At 34.0% G+C, this 26,350-nt stretch overlaps 2 protein-coding genes across 7 annotated transcripts in view; both read right to left on the reverse strand.

The window, feature by feature from the left end:
• LOC125655662 (ankyrin-1-like) overlaps nt 1-9,396 on the reverse strand; it is a 44,634-nt gene extending 35,238 nt beyond the window's left edge. The window contains exon 1 of the mRNA XM_056143407.1: nt 8,974-9,396. The gene's annotated coding sequence lies outside the window, so the exon portion shown is untranslated. The remainder of the gene's footprint in view (nt 1-8,973) is intronic.
• LOC125654360 (uncharacterized) lies at nt 961-26,350 on the reverse strand. 6 transcript variants are annotated; one of them, XM_048884302.2, is made up of 15 exons: nt 21,694-21,712; nt 21,414-21,483; nt 19,576-19,721; nt 16,490-16,610; nt 15,620-15,803; nt 14,743-14,853; nt 14,285-14,357; nt 13,640-13,788; nt 13,411-13,461; nt 11,421-11,561; nt 10,650-11,033; nt 10,354-10,460; nt 9,006-10,163; nt 5,996-6,026; nt 961-2,710 (listed from the first exon to the last, which is right to left on the reverse strand). In XM_048884302.2, coding segments are annotated over exons 3-15 (3,786 nt in total). In that variant the 5' UTR covers nt 19,578-19,721; nt 21,414-21,483; nt 21,694-21,712; the 3' UTR covers nt 961-1,436. The 6 variants fall into 6 exon arrangements, with proteins under 6 accessions (XP_048740259.1, XP_048740260.1, XP_048740258.1 ...); XM_048884303.2 differs by lacking the exons at nt 21,414-21,483; nt 21,694-21,712 and adding an exon at nt 26,209-26,315; XM_048884301.2 differs by having other exon boundaries at nt 21,414-21,760.

Here is a 26,350-nt window from a genome sequence, read left to right on the forward strand (position 1 = left end):
CTCAGTAACCCTTGCTTGTCGAGAAACCGACTAAATAGGGCGATCCTTCTGATGAGACCGCAAAAAAATGAAGTCCCGTGTCATAGCAGGTGTGGTGCGTTAACGATATCTCCTTACAGGCCATAAGCGCCGAGCATACGCTTATATTATGCAACCCTTCACCGGCAATGCTGACGTCTCCATATGAGTGAAAAATTCTCAAGAGGGACGTAAAACAATGTACAATCAATCAATCAATCAACGGTTGACCGACTGGGTAAAATCATTATTAAAATGGAGTGGACCCAGTTTTGGTAAAATATTACTTAGACACTTAACCAATAATGAAAAGGTCAATGAAAGGAAAAGTTATTCATCCCATAACTCCTGTAAGGAATACAAAATTAAAAGTTGGGCAAAGACGGACACCTGGATATACCTGAGGTGGGACCAGGTGCCTAGGAGGAGTAAGCATCCCCTGTCGACCGGTTACACCCGCCGTGAGCCCTATATTCTGATCAGGTAAATGCAGTTATCCGTAGTCAAAATCAGGGAAAAGAACGGTCTAACAATTGATATAATAATATTTTGAATTCCTTATAGGAGATTGTTCACTGTTCATGATATTTACCTTTTTATTATAGCATTTGAAACGTGTAAAACATGACTACAACCTCGAATTTCAAAAATTGATTCAAAGATGTATCAGAGATAATTAGACGTTTCATTTTCAGAAGAAAGCATAATCCCGGTTACGTAACCCGACTATCAATATGGCGCTATAGTTGACAAGTTCGGTGATAAAAAGCTTTCACAACAAAAATTTTCATTATTATTCATCTTTATGTATGCACCCTGAATTGATTGACCTATGACAAAATGTTGAATGATACACTATTTAGAAATCTTGGTCTCCTCACCTCCTCTCTTAGTTTCATGTAAATACAAAATATATTCTGTGCAAAAATATATCAAATCCACTTATCTTTAAACATCTTCATTTCTATAACACAACATCCCGTCAATTTCAAACGATCAAAATCGCATCCATGTCTCTGAATGATTATTGCAAGTACAATATAAAAGTACACGTTTTGGCACTTACATGATTAGTACAAATAGAATAATAGCACAGGTAACATAAATTATTTCATCTTATTGCGTGTACTAAGTGCATACATTTTGTACATATATTATAGATTTATAAGAAAGGTAGACGTAAAACAATCACCATGGAGTGACTCTGGATTTTCCCGCTAAGAGAGTTCATAGAAGTAATCAGATCTTTATCTATAGATACATCAGTTAACGTACACGAAGCGAAAAGTTCACATAACATGTAATTCGACTACTTTGCTACTACAAGAAATAGCTGTCATTAGCAGTAACGAAGTAAGATCGTATGACTTCCACGGAACTGGTGCATCCAAATTGAATGTTTAATCATTTTGATTTGATTAAGACACGGAACTTCGTTTTACAGCTTCATCAATTAATGTCCGTATTTCTACGTCGTTAGAGTCATTAACCGCATCTGAAAGCGATTTTCTGGAAGAAATATGTAGAAGGTTAGGGTATTCGTGTACCAAGTGCTTGATGATTTTGGTGTTTTTATAGCAACAGGCCATTGTGAGAACAGTGTTTCCACTATCAGTAACCTTTTCTAAGTTGATATGAAATTGCAATAAAAGATCTAAAATCTTTATACTGTCATTTTGGGGGGGGTCAACGACTACGTAATGAGCTGCATTCCACCCTCGGAAATTGCACTTGTTAATCAAATCAGGAAAATTATTGATAATGTGTCTACACATTTCAAAATGTTTGTATGTACAGGCAATATGTAAAATCGTTTTCCCATCTAACGCCTTTACACTTTGTATTCCTCTTTTGATAAGCTTCTTCGCTATTTCAACGTTTCCACTTTTAGCAGCGAAATGCAGTGCATTCCATCCCTCTTTATCTACGTCTTGTAAAATCTGAGTACACATTCCGACAATTTGATTGAAAAAGGTAGTATCGCCTGTTTCACAAGCGATATGCAAGATTGTCTTCCCGCTCTCAGTTTGCTCCAAGATATTCATATCCTCTTCAAGAAGTTGCAAAAGCTTTAAATTGCATCGTTTTGCAGCGTAATGTGCAACATTCAGTCCATCTTCCGTTTTACGTACCAGGAGTTCCGAATGATTTTTCAAGATATAGACACACATATTATATCGGTTGTATTTTGCAGCAATATGTAGAATACTATAGCCTTCCGAAGTGTTCAATGTTAAATCAAGTCCCTTTTCTTCCAGGTATTGCATTATTTCATCATCTCCACCCCAAGCAGCAAAATGAGAAGCACTCCAGCCTCTGTTAGTTTCCATGCGAAGAAGGTTTGGATAATTAGATAACAAGTGAATACACATCTTCAATTTTGCGTTTTTGCAAGCAATATGCAAAACTGTCTGACCTATTTCCGTTCTTTCCAACACAGAATTTTTGTCGATTTCAACAAGTGCTGCGAATATTTCGCAAGAGCCACCTTTGGCTGCAATATGTAAAATTGTTTTTCCATCTTTGTCATGTTTGTTTAGGAACCCCCGGTTTAACTGTTTTTTCGCCTGTTTTCTTCCATACTCATATTTAAACTGTGTAACATTTCCCTCGTTGCATGCCTTCCAAATGGGTGAAGCGACCTTGTTGTCTTCGTCCATTTGCTCCCTTTCGTCGTCTTCCTCTAAATTTTCTATAAAAAATTGATTTTTGTAAAATTCATTTTGAATGATTATCATCGATGATCGAAGATGCAAGTGTTGATAAATTAGTTGGCCAAAGTCAAAGTCTTGAACCGACAGAAACAGATACAACAACGACACGACTTGCGCTTTTCAAAACATGACACCATCATTATTCAAGATAAATTAAAGATTATATGCAAACTGTATAGAAGTGTTTTTTTATTTACCAATACATCATATACAGACATCAAACTTTCATGAAATTTGGTGACGTTCAAATGACATTAAAATGACGCTATTATGGAAATCAGCGATTTGTGTTTTATGTACTGAATGATAATCTATAGTGATAGGAATAAACAGTAAAATATTTCAGATACATATCTGGTACGTTCAACATTTCAATACACACATAACAAGAGGCCCAAGGGCCTAGAATCGCTCTTCTGATAAATTGTACAACCCCACCATTTCTATTCTTAACCTCTTAGTATTCTAAATCTTTAGTTAAATCCTAAGAATTCAAAAAAGTAGGTCAATGTGGCCTACTTTTTGGTTTACACATTTTGAGAACCCAAGAAATATCAACTGACAAAGTTTGATGATTTTAAGCCAATTAGTATCTGAATATTGAAATATAGCTGTCAAATTCCAATCGTAGGTCATGGTGACCTACTTTTTGGTCAGCGAACTCCGAACATGCAAGACCCATCATCTGACAAAGTTTGATGACTGTAGGTCAAATAGTATCTGAAATGTATATATATAGCCGACAAATTCCAAAAGTAGGTCAAGGTGACCTACTTTTTCGTCAACACCCTTCAAACATGCAAGACCCAACAACTGACAAAGTTTGATGACTGTAGGTCAAATAGTATCTGAATTATATAAATATAGCCGTCCAATTCCAAAAGTAGGTCAAGCTGACCTACTTTTTGGTCGACACCCTTTAAACATGCAAGACGCATCAATTGACAAAGTTTGATTACTGTAGGTCAAATAGTATCTGAAATATATAAATATAGCCGTCCAATTCCAAAAGTAGGTCAAATTGACCTACTTTTTGGTCGAAACCCTTTGAACATGCAAGACCCAACAACTGACAAAGTTTGATGACTGTAGGTCAAATAGTATCTGAAATATATAAATATAGCTGTCCAATTCCAAAAGTAGGTCAAGTTGACCTACTTTTTGGTCGAAACCCTTCGAACATGCAAGACCCATCAACTGACAAAGTTTGATGACTGTAGGTCAAATAGTATCCGAAATATATAAATATAGCCGTCAAATTCCAAAAGTAGGTCAAGGTGACCTACTTTTTGGTCGACACACTCCGTAGACTCAAGATGTATCAACTGTCAAAGTTTGATGATTGTAGGTCAATTGGTGACTGAAATATATAAATATAACTGTCAAATGCCAAAAAAGGTCACAGTGACCTACTTTTTGGTCGATACACTCCGAAGACTCAAGATGCATCAACTGACAAAGTTTGATGATTGTAGGTCAAATAGTGTCTGAAATATAGTAATTTAGCTGTCAAATACCAAAAGTAGGTCACGGTGACCTACTTTTTGGTCGACACAAACCGAAGACTGAAGACGCATCAACTGACAAAGTTTGATGATCCTAGGTTTTACAGTGCCCAAAATATTCATCTAAAATTGAAAATATGAAATTTGAATATCTGCAAAAATTCAAAAAAGTAGGTCACTGTGACCTACTTTTTTATAAATATGTTTCAAGGCCTCAAGATGCATCAACTCACAAGATTTGATGATTCTAAACCTCTCGGTATTTGAAATAACAACTTAAAATATATCTATAAATGATAAGCCATAAAATTCAGAAAGTAGGTCACGGTGACCTATTTTTCAGTTGACGCATTTCAAGGTCCCACGATCCACCAACTGACAAGTTTTGATGATCATAGGCTTCAAAGTGTCCAAGATATGCATCAAATTTAATTTTAAAATAAATACCTGTAAAATTCAAAAACTAGGTCACCGTGACCTATTTTTGAGACAACTTGACACAAGGTCCTAAGATGCATCAACTGTCAAAATTTGATGATCCTAGTCCTTATAATGACTAAAATATCAAAGATTTAAAGAAATATAAATTTAGGTCAACTTTGAAGTGACCTTGAGACCACGCCCTTTGTCCCAGGGTAATGCCTTGAACATTTTTTAATCTACAACATATCCTCATCCTTATGTGTAGGTTTGGTGATAATCTGCCCAGTGGTTCTTGAGTAGAAGATTTTTTAGCAACCACTACTTTTGTTTGTATTTTCCTGATTATCTCCCCTTGTTAAATGGTCACATCCCTCTATTTAGTATGTATGAAAGCCCATGGGCCAATGATACCCTGTAACAAATTTGAAAAAAATTGGCCAAGGGGTTCTTGAGTTATAGCCCTTTTTCTAAAAAGTTTACGCACACCGCACAAATGGCCATAGGATTAGCTCTTTCAGCTTTCGGCTCAGAAGAGCTAAAAATATGGCCGATCTTTTGAAACACCCTGTTCAATGAATCAATGAAGCATGAACATATTTGCATAAAAAAATGCAAACTGTGAAATATTTTAGTGCAACCTTTATGTTGTCTTCTAGACACAATCATTTTTACCATTATCATGTTTATATACTCTATACTTACGTCTGGACACGGTCGCGTGTATTTTGTACCGTTTCTGTTCAAATTATAGGCATTAAAGGAATGCTTACTCATATTCATATTCAACAAATCAAAAATGTGTTTATTTACTTTTACAATACAAAAATCATATATGATACAATTAATATATTTGGCAATAATGTTTGCATGTCCTATTACCATTTTCTATAAGGCCAATTGAACTTAATTGAAAGATTCTTCACCTTTCAATATCTTCCCCCGCCCGCCCCCAAAAATCGGCCCGCCCAGAATTTCTTAATTTGCTAAACTTGCGATTTCCGGAAAATGTTCATGTCCGATTCCGATATTTACACTTCTTTTTTACATTTCCGGTATAGCAACATGAAAAGCCACTTGAAGGAAATATATTTGATTTTGTTAATTTCTCGCGTTCTTACGGGTGTAAATCTTTAAGTTAGGGTATCTTTCTGTGTTTGAAATTAAAGTTTAACCTGGATAAGCGTTAAATGATACACATCTGTTGACAAAAAGTTGTTTGTCATTAATATTTTTCTCAGAAAATAAAAATTAAGGGACGATTTACAGAATATATTCATAGGGCATATACATATATATACATCAATTTAAGTTTTTATTTGTGTTCCACCGATTTACCTTTGAGTTGTGCTCGATCTGAAACTTCCGTCTGAAATTGAAAGTAAATTGTGGGATTATTATGAAAATTAACCAATAATGTAATCTATAATGTACTCATATCATTGGTTATCCGTTTGCAACAATGTTGTGATTATAAGTTTGCTCTTTAAAAGTATGGTGCAGGAATCAGATACCTTTTTTTCTATCAATAAAGACAGTTTCCGGGTAAAGTTTAATATCAATTATTCTGTATATAAAGCCATAATTTTATCTTCATGATTTAGTCTGTAGCATTGTCAGTTTTATGTTAGATTGATTGATTGTATCTTGCTTAACGTCTCACTCGAGAATTTTTCACTCATATGGAGACGTCACCAAGACCGGTGAAGGGCTTCAAATTTAGGCCTATGCTCGGCGCTTACGGCCATTGAGCAGTGAGGGTTCTTTAGCGTGCCACACCTACTGTGACCCATCCGTTTTTAAGGTCATCTCCGAGGACACGTCAGTGACATTCACATCTGATGCCGAGCGTTTGGCAATGGAACTGTCACTACCTGTTTTAATGACTTATGTGTGTCGCGGCCGGGATTGGAACCCCGCACCTTCCGCATGCGGTGCGAACGCTCTAACCTCTCTGCCACCGCGGCGGTTTTTATGTTAGAAGTACAATTAAGTATAGCATGAAGTTGCATTTAACTGAATTGATATATGACAATCATGGACTTCCTTTTTAATCTGTACCTAACTCTTTTTCATAATGATCATTTGACATATCGATATTAATTTGATAGCTCATACATAAATACATTTAAAAAAATTGTAGTCAACCCTGCCTACTGTTTAAAAAACTATAATTGATATCATACAGGGCTCGAAATTAACATATGCCCGTCAGTCTGTGACTGGTTTAAAGTCTGGCGGACTGATTGACATTTGTTTTAGTCAGTCCGATGGGACTGGTCAATTTTCTAAGATGTCATTTTGGAAAACCTTATCAAATTTTCAACATGCATTTGGCATTCCTCTGTAGATATCACACGAACCCGATTAGTAAATATAAAAATCTCACATAAGTGTTAAAACAGTATCTTAGGCATATTGAGTTCAATTCCATTATCTAATTTTAATGATATTAACAAAATATGTTCATTATTTCTGGAAAACTCTGGTGGACTGGTAAATTTTTCTGCGGACTGGTTGAAATTATACCCGATCAGTCCGGCTGGACTGGTGACATAAAAAGTTAGTTTCAAACCCTGTCATAAAGAGCAACCAACACCATGGTACAACGATCAGAACGAAAACCGTTGATATACAAACGGCATTAGAAGAGGACAATAAGATCCCAAATCTATATTTTACACGCAGCTTGCATTACCAGAAATCACATTCACATTCAATAAAATATTCAATGAAAAAATTATAAGGACACTTTTTCTGTTGTTAACTAAAATCATCCTTACGCACGACATACGGTATCCATGTTAACACTATAATTCAGGGTCTCACAATTTGTCACAATTCCGTCTCTAAAGACATCAAGAGTGAAAAGTGACTTACAATTTCTTCCTTCTGCATGCATAGTATGCATTTATCTATAGTATATCAGCCTCTTATCAGCCGTATGAAAATACAACATGACCTAAAATGGGGAGTTGGAGCAGAAAACCAGATTTGAAGCAACATCAACAATGATTTGGATTGATTTGGCATTAATCCAACTTAAGGCTTGTACCTATTCATAATCATGTATGTGGTGGATATCATATATCTGCAGTTTTATTGTCATTGAAACAGCTTGAACTTCCATATTCCCTGCATCAGTCACGTGCGCGTTAACACTACAGCATAACTTTATCTCTGAATATCTGGTATCATTCTTCACGGGTAGTCAAGTTATATTTTCAATGAACTCATAAAAAGGCTGAGGTACAAAAAGGCGGTAAATTACACATGCATAGTTATATGAAATAGCGTAGATTTAAAGACACTTGATAAAGCAAATTTTCTACCTCCTTTTGAAGAGTTCCAATTTTTACATTTTTAGGGATTTTGACAAATTCGTGCATGTTTGAAATATGCCTTACTGTAGAGAATATCTTCATACTTATTTACCAACACAATGCACCTAGAGTAGTTTTTTTAATCAATGTATGAAAAGAATTCCAATGATTACAGAGAGTCTGTATCTGGGAAAGCTCAGAAAACAAATACCTTGTAAACATTAATAATATAATAAACTTGATTTTATTCAGTTTGTAATGTTGCTATTTTTACATGTTTTGTATATCTATTCACATGTTACACAACAATATTTGAAAACAGAGACGTTTGATCTTTAGCAGCAAGTTTTCTGAAGTCATTATACATACGTTTTCACCTCTATACCGTCGCGGTGGTCTAGAGGTAGAGCATTCACTCCGCATGCGGAAGGTCGGGGTTAGAATCACGGCTGTGATAGACCTAAGTCGTTAAAACAGGTAGTGACAGTTCCATCGTCAAACGCTCAGCATCAGGTGTGAATGTCACGGGGGATGACCTTAAAAACCGATGTTCCGTGTCGCAGTGGGTGTGGTACGCTAAAGAACCCTCACTGCTCAATGGCCGTAAGCGCTGAGCATAGGCCTAAATTTGAAGCCCTTCACCGATCTTGGTGACGTCTCCATCTGAGTGGGAAATTCTCGAGAGGGACGATGAACAATATACAATCAATCAATAATCTTGATGTCCGGAGAGGCCAAATGAGTGACAAATTGGGGGAAGACAAAATTTTGGAAAATATAATCATTGGTACCCTTTCTTGTGTGTATGAATTACAAAGACAAGAACCTGTGATATAACCACATAGGTCAATTATACTGGCCTGTAGTTATGGACAATTGAAGAAAAGGAACAGCGATCAATTTCATATATCCTATAAAGAATACAAACTTAAGAAAAGGGCAAACATGAACCCCTTTATAGCCTTATAGTGCTACTGTTTTATTATAACATACACGTAACTACTAAAATCTATTCAAACGCTTACCCAATATTCTAGTATTCTATCGGCTTGAATACTGTGTGGATTCATCTTTGAACATTGTGGACACTCTTGATGATTACTCTCACACAACTGCTCTTCAGTGAGAAAGCAAGAATCGCTTGAGTCACAAAATTTTGCGAGGACTTTACATCGATATCCGACTTGAAAAAGAGCTGTAGGGTAAATATCTATAGTGATATTTCTCAGAAAATCCTCCAGGATTCTCCTGACATCCAATGAAAGCTTAGTGTCTATAAACATTGTATCTATTGTAAAAATCCTTGCTTCCACAAGATTTCCATTGCAACCAATTAGAATATTGTGATTTTGAAATTTGAAAATTGCTGCAGAATCAAACAAGTTTTTCCCACATTTATCAGTGCGAACTTCCCAGTCCATTTTCTCAATACAATGCACCACAATGCGGTGAAACAAGCATGCTGGTAGAACCTGAAAGCGGAAGCACAATATAGACGATTGTCTAAAGCGTATAGACATGTCATCAACCGGTTTTTTGTTCATGCAAGGAACGTAAATAGCTTCGTCTGTTTCGCTTGTTTCGGTGAAATTTGCCACCATTTCCAGTGATTGTAAAAAACTTCCACATTCTGTAGATTTGTTTTCCTTTTCCTTCCATATTTCATTAAATTCACGAAGTGTTAATAGCCCTGTCTCCAAGAAATGCCTTGCATCACAGCTATGTTTCCTTTGAAAGTAATGAGTATTAGTCATTTTTTCTACAGCATTCCAAAACCAACCAACATCGAGAATCACGTTGTTCCGAAATGGCTCTCTATCTATAAATACTACGAGACCAATATAATTAAAGTACACAAGCATTTCGATAAATTCAGATTCTTCCATGAAAGCGCAATACGTAAATAAGTCATCTCTTCTCATCAATGGATATGTTTTCCTTTTCTCCAAAATAAACTTTTGAATCACCCTCCAAAATAAAGGATGCATGATTCCCCATTTTGGGTTTTTCTCCAGCGAGTTTTCAATGCAATGACACACACGATTTTTGGCTTTTAATGGTAAAACTTTTGGGTGACTTTTTTTAAAAACACATTCTCTTTTATGTCTTACATTTTCATCTATTCTTTTTCCAGATTTCTGTTCATACATCTCCCATAATTCGGCAAAATATTCATGTTGAGCCTGAAATAAACACATTGAAATTATGTTTGCTACATTTGAAGAGATTTGAGCTCCATTACACAATATCTCTCTCTCTCTCTCTCTCTCTCTCTCTCTCTCTCTCTCCAACTTTTAAGTTTGTATTCCTTATAGGTATTGTGACATTTATCACTCTTCATTATCTTTACCTTTTATGTTTGAATTTACTTACTTTGTCAGAAAGGTTGTCTGCGTTTGTTGCAACAAAAATAAACAAACAGTCCTGTTCCAATTCCTCTCGATAAGTCAGAATGATGTCCATCCACTGGGCATAATAATCTACAATGTAAGAAATGTACCTGTAACGTTTTGGGCAAAGGAATTACTATATACACGTAGAAGCCTTTTCGAAACAAAAAATAAGTCAAAATCCTTATTCTCATATAGATAGCAGAGCCCAATTTGTTATTTTATTTTCTATGCATTTTATATGCACAAAAATACATTGAAAACCATTCTAATGCGTACCTCGAAGCTTTCTCCACTTGCGACCTTCAATGGCGTTTTGAGACGGCTCGTCTAACTTTTGTGCCATATCTATGGCAAAGATATAGAACACATCTTTACATAAGGAAGTTTGCTGCAGACAAAAGCTATCACTTTTGCCAGAAAAATCACGGAGATTAAGTACTTTGTTGAAATGACTTGGTTCATTAAGCTGAAGTTGTGTCTGCTCATTTCCATCTTCCACATCATCGTCGTTCAACATTGGTAGTGTTGCGAATGTTTCACTATCTTGACAAGAATCCTGATTTTTTGCATGTGTATCTATTCTCTTTGATAATTTTGCTCCCGTTGTTTTTAAACTACTTCCTCTATTCGGATATGTAAATATCGGTTTGAGGTCATCCGCTACAAGATTAAAAATCATGTGATATATTTTGTAAAACACATGCATTCCCAGTGCTTTTGTAAAATATTATTTTTAACAACCCATTTGCACCATCTCCTTAAAAGATGTCAAGAGAAATCTACTTTGGTCACAATAAACTCCTTTGCATCAGTTCACAATATATATATACATTTTATATGCATTTCTTCGTATCCGATTATATTCATATCAAATCAATGATTCACATGTATTTTTGTCAAAAAGTATATCGTATTACGAAGAATGAATGTGTTAGATCTACAATATTACAAACAGCATAAATATCAACGATAAGGAACGTTTATTACTGTGACACAATAAAGCATTATTTCTCAGTAATTTGTATAGCTTAGACTCATAATGCTTACTGTCAAACGTTATATGTTTAACGTGTTGTAGACACTTTAGCAGGTCATCTTTCAGCCCAGAATATCCAACAACGTAACCTTTGACACAATAAATAGGAACCATGGTTTCCCTTGTCCTTTCGTATATTTCCTTCATAGTATCTATGGAAAGAATATCATTACAATTTATATCATTAGAAATTTACATCTGAAATCAAACTCCCGTGACACTATATCAAACATTGTATTACTCCATAGGATATCCACGTGAATGTAAACTGTAGCCAACGAAAAAAAACCCAAAAAACAACAACATAATGAGAAGGATAGGAAATTATATTCTTAAACCGTTTGCAAAGGATAAATGCAAATTATTAATCAATGAGTACTCAATAAAGGAACAAATGAAAAATGCAAATTATGTACGGGAAAAAGGAACATTCCATTGCGTCAATGTAAAATTGATTTATAAGGCAGCGAGTAGTCGTTTTAGTTATGAAATTACTAGTAATTTGAACGATTATACAATAACTAATACAATTTACAATACAATCTAATACAATTACTAGTAGTTGTAAACATACTGAAGGAAGTTGTATAATACACAAATGAAAGAACCAGTTTATTTGAAGAGATATATTGTTTCTCTATAGTTTTCCCTGGGGGGGGGGGGGGGGGGGGGGGGGATTTGTAAATATAGATGGCACATATCCCGGTCCCCATACCGGGCACCTGTTATAATTCCTTAAATGCGGAACGCTATTTTAATACATTGGTATAGCTTCAAAAACTTGTTCTAGTCATAATAGAAAATGAGTTTAAATCCGTTCATATTTCAAAGTCAAACATACAATAAGATTAATTTTTTTAAAAGCTAACATGAAAGGTGAAAATATCGAAGAGTGATAAATCTCATAACTCTATGTGTCCATGTAAGTAAATTGGTGTAAATGGCGCCATCAAAGACAACTAAAGGAAATTCTACAGTATATATCCTCATCAAAATTTTCTGAAAACTATAAAATACCCCAAACTGCATATCTAGTATTGGAATACATCATAACTCCATTCAATCACGCACTAAAAACAATGACATCTGACCACTGGGCCGTGTGTCCCCTTCAGTTCTCCCCCGAAAACTGATCTCGGTGATTGAAAATTTTAAACATGAAAGGTGAAGATAACGAACAGTGACCAATCTCATACAAAATGCAGAGATGGGCAAACAATTACCCTGGATATACCAGAGGTGGGATCATGTGCCTAGGAGGAGTAAACATCCCCTGCCGACCGGTCACACCCGCCGTGAGCCTTATACCCCGATCAGGTAAACGGTGTATCCGGGGTCCGTGTTTGCCCAAGTATCTATTTTGTATAGCTTATAGGAGTTATGAGATTGATCTTTGTTCGTCTTCTTCACCTTTCATGCATGTCACACAAACTGTTCTTAAAATGTCGTTTCGCAGTTTTAGAATAAAGATATGCACTGATGTTCAACTATAAGGGATAATAATCTAGGCAACTACAATCAAACCTCGACGAACTCGGTGGGACCCAAAAACTTTGAGATGTCCGAGGGATCGAGATATTGAGATTAAAATACTTATACATAAAGAAAATGTAGTTGAGACTTCCAACTTTCTTTGACATAACCATTATTAAATATTTCATGAAATCAAATATATTTTTCCATTGTATGTTAAAGAGGATTCTGATAGCATTCTTGTAGTACATGTTTTAAATTGTTTCATGCATGTTAACTATATGTAATATTTAAAGTTGTTAGCTAATACAAGTTAAATCGAGGAAACAATGAAGGCAATAGGGAGAGAAATGTATTTCATATGGAGCGCTATTATCATTACATTATTTTAGAAGTAGTAGTAGTAGTATCAGTAGTAGTAGTAGTAGTGATAATAGTAGTAAACCAATTTTTATTGAGGGTAAAATAGTTTCACAAACTTACCAAGCTGACTGAGTGCCATTTTTTTAAATAAAGAAAAGTATTTACCTAAGTTACCCTCTAATGACGGAACTTCATCTTCAGATATAGATCTGGTTGCTAGAAATATAATTAAACAGCACCACATTAGATTCTATCATCACAGCTGATTCCTCTAGTAAATGTTTAATGTTTCACGGTGCTAAAATACAGTAGTTCGTAAATGCAATTGCTGGAGTACTAACAAATCAAAGTCAAATCTAATTCAAGAAGAATCTGAGGATTTACTCAAGGTTACCTCTCCTGAGTTTCCAGATGACAAATGAAGTGATGCATGCAGATACAAGTAAAATCGAGCATACAGCCAATACAGTGGGGAGAATAAAGGATTCATCGGACTCGGTTGTTTTCATTGTGCGTGGTATTGGTACTGTCGACGTTTCCTTTCTGCAAATGAATTTTAGACGTTATCAATTCAAATTTAAGGGAATTAATGGCCCTTTGCATGTTTGTTTCCAAACAAACTTTCGAATAAAATCATAAATTTTAATATATCAATGCTTTAGAAAATTATGGGGAAATATTTCGTAGTTCTACTTAGGAGATTTTCATATATTTGTATATCAATTGGCTATAGCTATAATAGAGACGTGAAAATTTGGTCACACAGACTAAATGTACGAGCAAAGGAGCAATCAACAGGGGAGAAACATCAAAACAGTTGGACAAGATGAGCTAAAACACAGTTCATGCAAAGGAAACGGACACAATGGTTATGAATCCATGAATTACACTTACTTTGGAAAAAAAACCCAGAAAAACCTTTGATCTACCTCTTGCACTTTTTCAATAAAAGGACCAATTGGGATTGTATGGAAAACAAAAGATAAATGATGTTTCTCCGGGTAAAAATATGGAATAGTGTTAATTGATTAAGGTTTACCTTTTTGCAGTTAAACAGTTCTTTTCGGCAAGAAAACATTTCTGGTCTGTGTTGATTAAGTTGCAGGCGGGAACTACATGTAAATAACATTTGCTGATGTTTATTTCAGTTTAAAACAATTCATATAATCAAGAGTTATGACTATTGATTATTCATAAACCTGAAACATGTAACCAATTTTGCATGCGATATTTTTCTTTTAAAAAAATGTCGAATTGTAATCATATATCGTAATTTATTTTGCAGTTGTATTGCAGACACTGTATTCATTGATAGTGAATTGCAATCGATGAATTGCAAATAAACTGTCTTTTATGGATGAATAAACCAATATGAATGAAAAAAATTATGACCAAGCATCACTTGGACATAGTCAGTATAGAAACAAAACAATTTTTCTTAAAATCATACTAACAATGCAAAAAACATTGTCCGCTTTGTTCATAAAAGTCACTTACACTTGTACAAATTTTCATCATGGAAACTGGTGTTTGGACAACCATTTACGAATTTCTTTTTACAGTTGAATGTGTCAAGGAAGCCACTGCCCTGAAGTGTCAAACAGTTTCCTGCAAAACAAATTATTGTGGATAAAGAGAGTTCGAAAATAAACGATGAGCGAAAGGTCAAAAGAACTCACTGGATACATTCGGCATCGAAAATTTTGTAATCCTATACATGTAGATAAAACAAAACAAACATGCTGTCACAATATCGAGAAATAAGAGTCACAGTAGCGAAACAGGAACAAAAAATGAATATGATGTACAATATGGCTGCAATCAGTAACCATAGTCAGTTACCAGACAACGACCTGAGGTCACATTTTAACGAAACATTGGAATTCTTGTTACGCTAGAACTAGTAACAGAAGAAAAAGTTAAAGGCAGGGGAAATTTCTGCCAATTTGGGAAAATAGATGACAGGTATTTATTCGAATAATATATCTTATCTCGTTCTGTTGTATTAGATAGAACAGAAAACATGCATCATTGAATGTAGGCAATCGCATTACACAGTTAAAGTCGGCTTCCCCTCCAGAAATAGATTGGTTATCGGGAGACTGCAATATTAATTTTGCTGACATCCTTAATGGTATTATACTTTAGCTATATGCTATTGAATAAATTATAGGATGTTGGTTTTCTAGTCTTTATTGAAATTTAACTTGAGATTCACACCGACATCAGAGTGGTATTTCGTTCATAAAAGTAAATTATTTATAATACGATGTAAAATAGTGGATTGGAGCAATAAACGTAAAAGCGAATATAAAATGTAAGGCAATTTAGAGTGTATGCTACATATTTCAATGGGAATTTCTACAATACAAACCTTCTATAAAGAGTGAGCGGCTGGTAGAGGTGCAATACTCAAGCAGGTACGAAAGGTCTTTATAAGGGGCACACATATATCGAGTGTTCCCACTACAATTCTTTCTCAATTTGGCATCTTTATGGGATGTGGTATTTAACGGACATTCTGTTGTGATGCTGATGTTATAAATGTTGGAAGATGTCTGAAATAGTTCAAATTAATTTCTTTTGTAAATATCATAAAACTGGTACCACTTGGAAGATAAAATATTTTTTGTATCAAAAGCCAAGTGCACCTACATACACAAATGTACATACATATACACCATGTATCTAATCATTCAAAACACATACTAGAGGTTAAACTAAATTCCACATGCATTTCAATGCTTTACATTGGATTTCAGAAGAAACAAACTATGATATAAAGAAAATTCCCATAAATGTTCAACTTTTCTCCTTGGAATTCCATATTACATAGGACAAACCTTTCCACTGGCAAAATTCAAAATTGGTCAGAACTTTTAAAAAGCCAAATTTTGTAAAGCAAGCCTGTTTCACCTACACAGAATTCAATTTCCATACTGTTCTTTCCACAGTAGCAATTTCTTTAAATTCCCATGAATAGCATTTTGAAAAATATTTAGGTATGAAGAAATAATCCTAGAAATATTCAAAACCCTATGGATTTTTATTGGTGAAATGGGAATATCTTACCTTCCAAATGTTTTTTTTTTATAATGGGGATAATATGGTCCATCCTTAGCTCTGTGTAGATTGACATTTGAGGTCATGTTAATTTTACTATCTTTCGTTTAGTGTGTATAAAGTTTCAAAGAATTTCTTTATGATATTGATTACATGTAGAAAAGAATTATCCAATACATACTGGAAGTCCCATTAACGATGGAACTATAATGGTGATCAAAAAGGCTTGATATAGAGTTGTCATTTTGCAGGGCTTCCGTCCATCCATGACTTCCACAATGGTATTCGTAAAGTAAAATTTCCTTAAAGTAAATAGAAAAATGAATAGACAAATCAATCAATTATTAACTCTATATTAATCGCTTGTATATTGTGTGTTACGTCTGCTAGACTGTTTTTCCGTCAGTCTGTTTCACTCTCTTTCAGACAACTGGCTGTATATCTTCCTAGCTAATTCCGAGTTACGCAAGATCTAGAAATTGGATGCAGCAATTTTTTTTTTTTTTTTTTTTTTTTTTGCAAATAATTTGCCATATGAAAAAGGTATGATAACGGAAAGTGATCAATCTCATAAATCCTAATGAAGAATACGAAATTACGGCAAACACAGACTCCTGGAATCGCCAGAGGTACGGTCACATATCTCGTTCAGGAGAAATATATCTTACAAAAACGTTTTGAAAATTGTAAACAGGTACGATATGGATGTCGCTATAGAAAAATATCATCCCTGATATAATTCGCCAATGAACAACCGTTTTCGGACAACGTAAAGGACACAGAACTACTGAATTGGAAACATAATTAAAACAGTAGATACTTGTATGACAAGGAATGTTTTTGGGATGGCAATTTTTAGCGATCGTTTAGCGTCGAATGACGTAGCCGATGACATACCCATACAGATTTACAATAATGTGTTGCTAATTAACGATGTCGCAGCTAGTCACATTCGATTTTCTCGTCGTTACAAACGATATAGAATAAATAGAAAGAATTATAAATCAAATAAATGGAATTCACTGTAATAGTTTCTATCAAATGATGGGATTGTTAACTGAGTTAGACATTTTGTTGTTGTACGCTGGATGTTAAAATCAGCTCGATCATCGCCCTGGGAAATAGACCGGGTTAGAGGACTCCTGAAGGGGTATTGCTTATATCCAGACTATCTTATCTTGGCACCCAGGCGCTCGTTGTCGAATGTGCATGTGGTTATCTGCGCATCATCTATTTCTTTTGTGGAGGTTTCTATAATAGCTATAATGTATGTTCCGCTGAATGACTCTTATGAATTATCATGTATGTCTTTTGTTGGGGATTATATGCGAGCTGTATGTTCCGTTGAGCTGTTATATGAATCAGAATGTATGATATAAATCTTTGATACCGCTAAGCAAACAACACAAAATATCGGGGTGTTTTCAGAATAAAGTTTTTAAATCATTTAAAGAGGAGAAAAACCAAGTATCGTATTACTGTGGCTCTATTAAAAGAAATGCGAAACTGTAACAGCGATACGTTTTTCCAACTTGTCGGCATGGTTAGTAAATGTGCATGATGTACGTGGGGCGTGTAACATCATTAAATCCATAGGTGCAATACACTAGTATTTCTTCTAACAACTATTGAGAAGTACTGAGGACGTTAACTGATGGACATAACGGAAGCTGTATACTCAACTCCTCATCTGGGAGGAAGTTTAAAAGACCGATAAACACTGATCAAAATACTTTTTCACAACCAAAATAATGTATGTATTTTCTAAACTTCTATTTTTATGACAAACATTTATATGCAATGTCGCAGTTTGTATGTATGCAGGCCTGCTGCATAATATTATATTTAATATATGTAAGCTTGTTGGATGTATGCGATTTGTGATTTTGCATCTATTCTGTATTTTCATTATTTAATTAAATCTATGTATATGTTATGTAATTATGAGGCTGTCTACGATAGAACCATGCAAATGGCTATTGATGGACATGTGTCGGAATTTCATGAAACTTGGTATATATGCTTTAGATAACATAACTTGAACGTAAAAATAATTATTTTCATTCCACTTGATCGGTAACCATGGAAACGAGAGACACTTGGTTTTCCCCATTTCTATATTTAGATCTATTGAAAAAAATCAGACAATGTACTTTCTTTTTGGTTTATTGCAAAACCCATGTCTTGCAATTTAATGATACCTATTTCATGATATTGCAGAGACAAATAGGATTTGATAACACATAAACAATCAAAATTTAATACACAATGTAATGAAATATCAAAGTTTTAAAATGAAGGAAATGCTGAAATTTTACCTAATTTCACCTATTTGCATTGAAACAGGTATAGTTGCCTAAGAAACGCTTCAATAGACATCATATTTGATACATGTGTAGAACCTATCAATTTCTAATACACGTTAAAGGGAATTTGGTTGCAAATGAAATTTAGTGGTATATTGGGGGGGGGGGGATTTATGCTAGAAAAAAAAAGGGGGGTGGGGTAATAATGTCGGTTGTGTAGAGTTAAAATATTCAGATAACGTAATAATATCATTGCACATGTCATACATGAGTATTAATGAAGGGTGAAAATTATTGTTTGTTGTACTTTGACCCAATATTGGAGGGAGAGGGGTTATTTTGAAAACATCTTCCACCATTACCTTCCACCAATAAATAGTACATTTATTGTAGCCATATACAAGAATCGTGTATTCAAAGCGTTTTTGTTTTCTATCAAATTCAGCAGGGAATTACAACATATGATATATCTCTCATGTTTTAAATTCACTCTGCATATGTAGTTTTATTGTAAGTAAAGCCATAAAGGTGGGGGGGGGGGGGGGGGGTGTATTCCACTGTAAGTCAGGTAATGTAAAAAATTCATGAACGTCACATACAAGATCATGAAAGACACATTCATTATAAACATACAGATTTAATCATTGCAATTCTTTTTTTTTTCTTCTTTTTTGTTGTTGAAACTTTCAACTGAAACTATTGGCAAAAATATCCCATAGAAGAACATTCAATTTTTCTGTACATTTATACAAAAAAAAAAATTAAAAAAATGAAAGCACAAGTGTGAGTTTTAGGAAATCTGACATCTAGAAAATCCTGAGAGATGTAGAATAACCTCCAAGCAGTAGATATTTATTTCAACCTAAAGGATTAAATAACCTGAATAAAAAATTAAAACAGTTTTCCTTAACCACTTATGAGTTCAGTCATAGATAATATATATTGGATAATAATTGGCTACATTCAATTGCAACAATGTCACTGATGACATTCTGGAGGTCTTCATCATTTTCTGGACCCTCCCCATTTTTCACCATGTCAATACAAGGACAGTAATTGTTTGGTTCCTTGGAAAGCACGGGTATGACTGTCTTACTTCAGAAACATCTGCAAAATAACAAAACAATTCTTATTATTGCATTACTTTGCCTCTTGTCAGGACCCCGGCAAATTTAAGGTCACAAGGTCAAAAACTTTAGCACAAAAAGTAACTTGACTTGTAACCCATTGATATAAATGCATGTATAAATTTTCAAATCAATAGTTGCAGACACATTGCCAAAAAAGTCATGAAAACTGTTAATGCACAGATGCACACACAGGCTGAGGGCCTGAGGCCAGATAAAATAATATGTGGTTCTGGTTACACTCCCTTGAAAAATATGGTAGGTAGGTAGGTAGGTAGGTAGGTAGGTATTTTATTTCATTTATTTAAATTTACTTTTTTAATGATAGATTTTAGATGGAAACACAATTTTCTTTTACTTTCACTTCTTTGCATGTACCATTTATATATGGTGTGATATACATGTATATACCTATCAAAATTGGTAGGGATCACCCTAGTTTTGACAATTCTTATATATTTATTTCTAATAAAACATAAATACAGGGGGAAATATCAGTGCAATTGCCCAAATTATGTTTTTTTTTAACATGAAAGTAGGAAATGATATTTCAACTAGAGTACTGTTTTCAAGCCCTTCCAAGTTTTTAAATCTATTCAACTTTTTCAAAAATAAGGAGGATGATCGCTTAGTATATTCAAGCAACCTGAAATTTGCACTATTGTTTATGTAAGCACTCTTTAGTTCTAAGTCACTTTCTGTCTAATGTTAGATGACTTGTAATAAGTGTTTACAGTTTAGCATTTTAGTGGTATCTATATATTGGCTGAAGGAAAACGGATCAAAAACCTATATATATATTGTGGTATATACTATGCAATCTTGAAAAAAGGTGTGCATTATATTCGGCAAAATACGGTAACTGATTTTGGAAATGGTAAAAAAATGTTTAGGGTTGGGGGTAAAAACTAGGGACAGTCGGGTAACCGGAACCACACATATTCTTTAATTTGGCCTGTTCACTGTAGGGCTCTTGACTATAGACAGGGTTTTAATTAAAACAAACATCTTATATATTCTTAAGTTTAATTTTTTTTTATTTGTCTGCAGATATATTTATACAATACTACATATACATATGGTATATGCTACATCTATAATGTGAACTTGTTGTCTTACATAAAACAAAATTTTATTTATCGAAATCACAGGAAAGTTTCAAAGTGATTAGAAGCATTCCACATTACCTAAACCTGCATTTATTATTAAGTGTGCAATAAACATGATACAATGTAAATAACAGAATCATTAATAAAATCTTACTTCTTTCTGATTTTCAATTCATTAATCACAGATCTCACAAATATCTCCATAGACTCATACATAAATATTTATCTTGATTCCAATATGTACTGCTAAATAAATTTTCTGTTTATAGAACAAACAAAAAAAAAACTAGTAGTTAAACTACAGTTACATTAATATTAATGCACACCCCTCCCTTCAATCATTTCTATTAGATCTATCATTTTCTTTAAAAATTAAAAAATGTCTAACAAAGCTCTACAATATAAATTGCTCTTACATTCTTCAGAAAAATCCTGGACCTGAATTTTACTTAATTTGTTTGACTTAATTCAGTTTCCATCCATAATTCTATCAACTTATATGTTAGTTGTTAACCTAGAAGGTTCCTATTAGATTTTATTCAGACATTTGTAAAGCATCATACCTTTCAACTCTTTCTTTACATCTGTCTTAATCTGGACACAATTTTTGTGTTTCTCAATGCATTGTCTTGTCTGCAAACACATATATTTCATTATATTTCCTAAATATATTGTAACAGTATTTTAATCTAGAAAATTGTGCATTGAGCAAATTGATATCTTAAAAATTTCAAATAGAAAAATAGAAGTAAAATTTTTAAAATTTCATCCATGAGTATTTATGCATAAGTGCATATTTCAATATCTGTTAGTGCAGGAAGATATAAAAAAAATTTAACTTACCAGAATCAATGGAACATGTGTTGTCAGCTTGAGCAATGTGGCAGATCTATCGGCTTTAGAGTCACGGGGTCACCCCCCCCCCCCCCACCCCCTCTTTCACATCTGAGTTAGATTTGTCATGTAATGGGTGACAACATGTTGTTCTTTATTCAAAGTCAATGTCCATGACTGGCATAGGCATGATGATGTCTGTTAAGTCTAGATCATATGTTATAAATGCACAACAGCTGTGCAGTGCAGTGAACAATGATTCTGGAATTCACACAATTTCTGATGGACATTTAAAACTCTCTATTGTAAATAAACTCCCTCTTTCCTTGAAATTTTCACCAAGGCTATAAAGTTATCTTCCATCACTTTCCAAACATTTCATGTTGTTTTCATCTGCCTTATGAATCATTCTTCCTTACCTTCTTCCCATGAGAGTTCCACAAAGGGAGATAATTTTTTGATAAAATTTCCGAATTTCATACCCCAAATAAATGACTTTCTATTTATTTGCAACCAAATTCCCGTTTAGTAGTGATAATTTATGCATAATTCTGTGTTTTAAACCACGAAACCATTTATTTTAAGCGTTTCTTGGGGTTTTATGACTCACTAAAAATAGCATTTAATTTGAAAGTTACATAATCTTACTAGTTCAAACACTATTCGACATAAATCTGGAGAATGAATTTTAAAGTTATGTTCACCAATTCAAAGATACCCTTCGAATAGACTATGCGGAACTGAAATTATATGTGATTATTCTGCTTTTGATATTCTAAGGACTAGCTGAAAATACATCATTTTTGCGTGAAATTGATGTGTATATTGTGCTAAAAATAGAACGACCCATTAGGTGTTAGTTCGGGAGGTACCCATCGATTTTGCCACAAAATATGATATAACTAGTAAAATACTTTTGAAATATCATAAAAAGGTCTGAAAATTTGACAACACCTTCCATAATATTTTTTTGGTTTTGCATGGTTCTATCGTAGACAGCCTCTTAAGTATACCACTTCTTATGGTTGATATTTTATCTGTCATACAATTTTAACATAAGTACTAACTCACCACTTATTACATTATGCATCTTCAGTTTTATACACGTAATACATACTATCGAATAAGAATTATGGAGCCATGTGCTACGAGCTGGATCCAGTTACAGAAACATGGTACAGAGTCTGAGGTGTAGCACCTGACGACGACCTCAAAATTCTTGCCTGATGACGATCTCAAAATTGTTGTCTGGCATAATTTTATAATTTATGATTAACAAAGTAATAACTAGTGGCACTCTATTATCAAAATTTTCTTTGGCGACCCTACCCTAATTCTTTTCTGTATATGTTTTAGTTATTTCACATGTATATACATACCTACATCCCTATTACTATTACCTGTTACTAATATTATGTAATAGTTACGGTATATTTATTTCGGTGTATGTTGATTTATTTGGACGAAGGACGGAGACTCTGCGATTACTAATTATTACCTTCTATTAGAACCCAAATAAATAAAAAATATATTTTAAATATTTAATTTTATATTTACTTTTTATATATATATTTTTTAATTTAATTTACTTATTGAATAAATTAAATATAAATTATTATTAAAATCATTATATAAATAAAAAATATTATTTATTATAAACAAAAAATATTTCAATTATTTGATTTTAATTTACTATTTAATTTTTTTTAATTTTAATTTATTGAATAAATTTCAAAAAAATTATTGTTAAAATTATTATAAAAATATAAAATATTATAATAATTTTTTACTTTTTATTTAGCTTTAATAGATATAAGTTACTTCTTTATTTCACTATGATTTATGACATTCGACCACATGTATGTGTCCGGCCATCAAAAGACAGTACCGCAGTCATCAGACGTGTTGGTACACGATGATCCTTATTTATTTATATTTATTTATTTTTAAACCATGGGACAACCCATACGTCCCATACGGAGCATATGTATGTTTCTACAACACACTTCAACTTCACTATGTTGGTGCATTTGGGAGGTGTTGGAGGGTGAGGCTGGATCGCAATGAGATGGATAGTATTATGGCAGATAATACAGTCACCAATCTGTTAACGATATATAGTTAACCAATCCTACGGATATCAAACAAAGAAAGAATTATAAATCAAATAAATGGAATTCACTGTAATAGTTTCTATCAAATGATGGGATTGTTAACTGAGTTTGACATTTTGTTGTTGTATGCTGGCTGTTAAAATCAGCTCGACTGTCGCCCTGTGAAATAGACCGGGTTAGAGAACTCCTGAATGGGTATTGCTTATATCCAGACTATCTTATCTTGGCACCCAGGCGCTCGTTGCCGAATGTGCATGTGGTTATCTGCGCATCATCTATTTCTTTTGTGGAGGTTTCTATACTAGCTATAATGTATGTTCCGCTGAACGATTCTTATGAATTACCATGTATGTCTTTTGTTGGGGATTCTATGCGAGCTGCATGTTCCGTTGAGCTATTATATGAGTGCATGATATAATTCTTCGAGGTACCGCTAAGCAAACAACACAAAATATCGAGGAGTATACAGAATAAAGTTTTTAAATCATTTAAAGAGGAGAAAAACCAAGTATCGTATTACTGTGGCTCTATTAAAAGAAATGCGAAACTGTAACAGCGATACGTTTTTCCAACTTGTCGGCATGGTTAGTAAATGTACATGATGTACGTGGGGCGTGTAACATCATTAAATCCATAGGTGTAATACACTAGTATTTCTTCTAACAACTACTGAGAAGTACTGAGGGCGTTAACAGCTGGCGATAACGGAAACTGTATACTCAACTCATCTGGGAGGAAGTTTTCTGATAAATAAAGTAGTGCATTTAAAAGAGCGATAAACACTGATCAAAATACTTTTTACACAACCAAAATAATGTATACGTATACTTTAAAGGTGTATATATATACATATGTAAACCACTCAAAATATTTTTACTATATAAATTACCGGGCTTCTTTTGTCAATTTAAGATTTTAATAACTCCACTACGAAGTCTGGAAATACGTAATGTTTGTTTTTTTAAGCAAATGATGTTGTGTGACTACAGACAATCCATTTTATTTCCTTATACCCCACTTCATTATTTAAAACAAGAGGTCAAAGGGCCACATCGCTCACCTGAGTCACTTGGCTCATATTTAAAGATTTTCCCTATATATGTGTATGCAAAACTTTGATCCCCCCTTGGGACACCATCCTCCCCTGGGGGCCATGATTTTAACAAACTGAAATCTAAAATATGTCAGAAAGCTTTCATTTAAATATAAGCTTTTCTGTTTCAGTGGTTCTTGAGAAGAAGATTTTTAAAGATTTTCCTTATATATTTGTATGTAAAACTTTGATCTCCTATTGTGGCCCCATCCAACGCCCGGGGCCATGATTTGAACAAACTTGAATCTGCATTATGTCAGCAAACTTTCATGTAAATCTCAGGTTTTCTGGCTCAGTGATTCTTGAGAAGAAGATTTTTAAGGATCTATCCCATATATTAGTATGTCAAATTTTGATCCCCTATTGTGGCCCCATCCAACCCCCGGGGGTCATAATTTGAACAAACTTGAATTTGCACTATGTCAGAAAGCTTTCATGTAAATTTCAGCTTTTCTGGCCCAGTGGGTATTGAGAAGAGTTTTAAATGATCCCACCCTATTTTTGCATTTTCGTGATTATCTTCTCTTTGAAAGTGACATGGCCTTTCATTTGAACAAGCTTGAAAGCCCTTCACCCAAGGGTGCTTTGTGGCAAGTTGGGTTGGAATTGGCCCAGTGGTTCTTGAGAAGAAGATGAAAATGTGAAAAGTTTACGACGACGACGATAGACATCGGACAAATTTTGATCAGAAAAGCTCACTTGAGCCTTCGGCTCAGATGAAATAAAAACGATCAAAATCAATGGCAAATTATGAAACCATAAATCCCAATACTATCTAAAGGCAGATTACAAGTGTCCTAAGCACAAAAAGTAGTCGACTTTGGGGGGGTGGGGGGGTGGGGGGGGAGAGAGAATAACGCCCTATTATATTTTTCAGATTGACAAATTTAAAGTCTCACAATAACTGAACACTGAGTGACTATATGAATGCCTCTAGATTTGTTAACATACTAAAAAATACGCTACATTTAAAACACTTCGACGTGAAATGAATAAAAAGTCTTCTCTAAAGGGCTCCGTCAAACTGGTTTTCACTTCTTCCACATGTTCTACCCCAGTTTGTAACCATTCTGCATTCATATACATGTTTGTATATAAAGAGTTATGATAGAACGGTCTGAATACATACATATACAATGTATAAAACAAACCTACTCGAAACAGTTCCACTCTCCATCTTTATATAAGACTACAAATTTACAACTTCAAAAGAATATCGATAAAAATGATCGAACAACGCAAAACATCACTCAGTTGAAATTCTCCATTGTAATTGTATCTACTTAATATTTCGTATAAATACATGCGTTTACTTACCAGTGTGCCGGTCAGTAGGTACGGGTACGTGTAGTAACACACGCCCAAATTTCTGACGGAGACGTTTAGTTTGCGACATCCATTTCTGCATTATAGTGTTTTGTGGATTTAAACTGCGCATTTAACACTCGTAGCTGACCTA

The sequence above is a fragment of the Ostrea edulis genome, chromosome 7 (genome assembly GCF_947568905.1).
Source record: "Ostrea edulis chromosome 7, xbOstEdul1.1, whole genome shotgun sequence".
Lineage (NCBI taxonomy): Eukaryota > Metazoa > Mollusca > Bivalvia > Ostreida > Ostreidae > Ostrea > Ostrea edulis.

What these genes read in the sequence shown, in the direction of transcription:
- LOC125654360 (XM_048884303.2), bottom strand. An exon ending in ATAGAATACTAGAATATTGG is followed by an intron (nt 6,027 to 9,005) that starts GTAAGCGTTTGA and finishes TTTCAATTTCAG; the next exon opens with ACGGAAGTTTCAGATCGAGC. An exon ending in AGATCGAGCACAACTCAAAG is followed by an intron (nt 2,711 to 5,995) that starts GTAAATCGGTGG and finishes AATTTTTTATAG; the next exon opens with AAAATTTAGAGGAAGACGAC.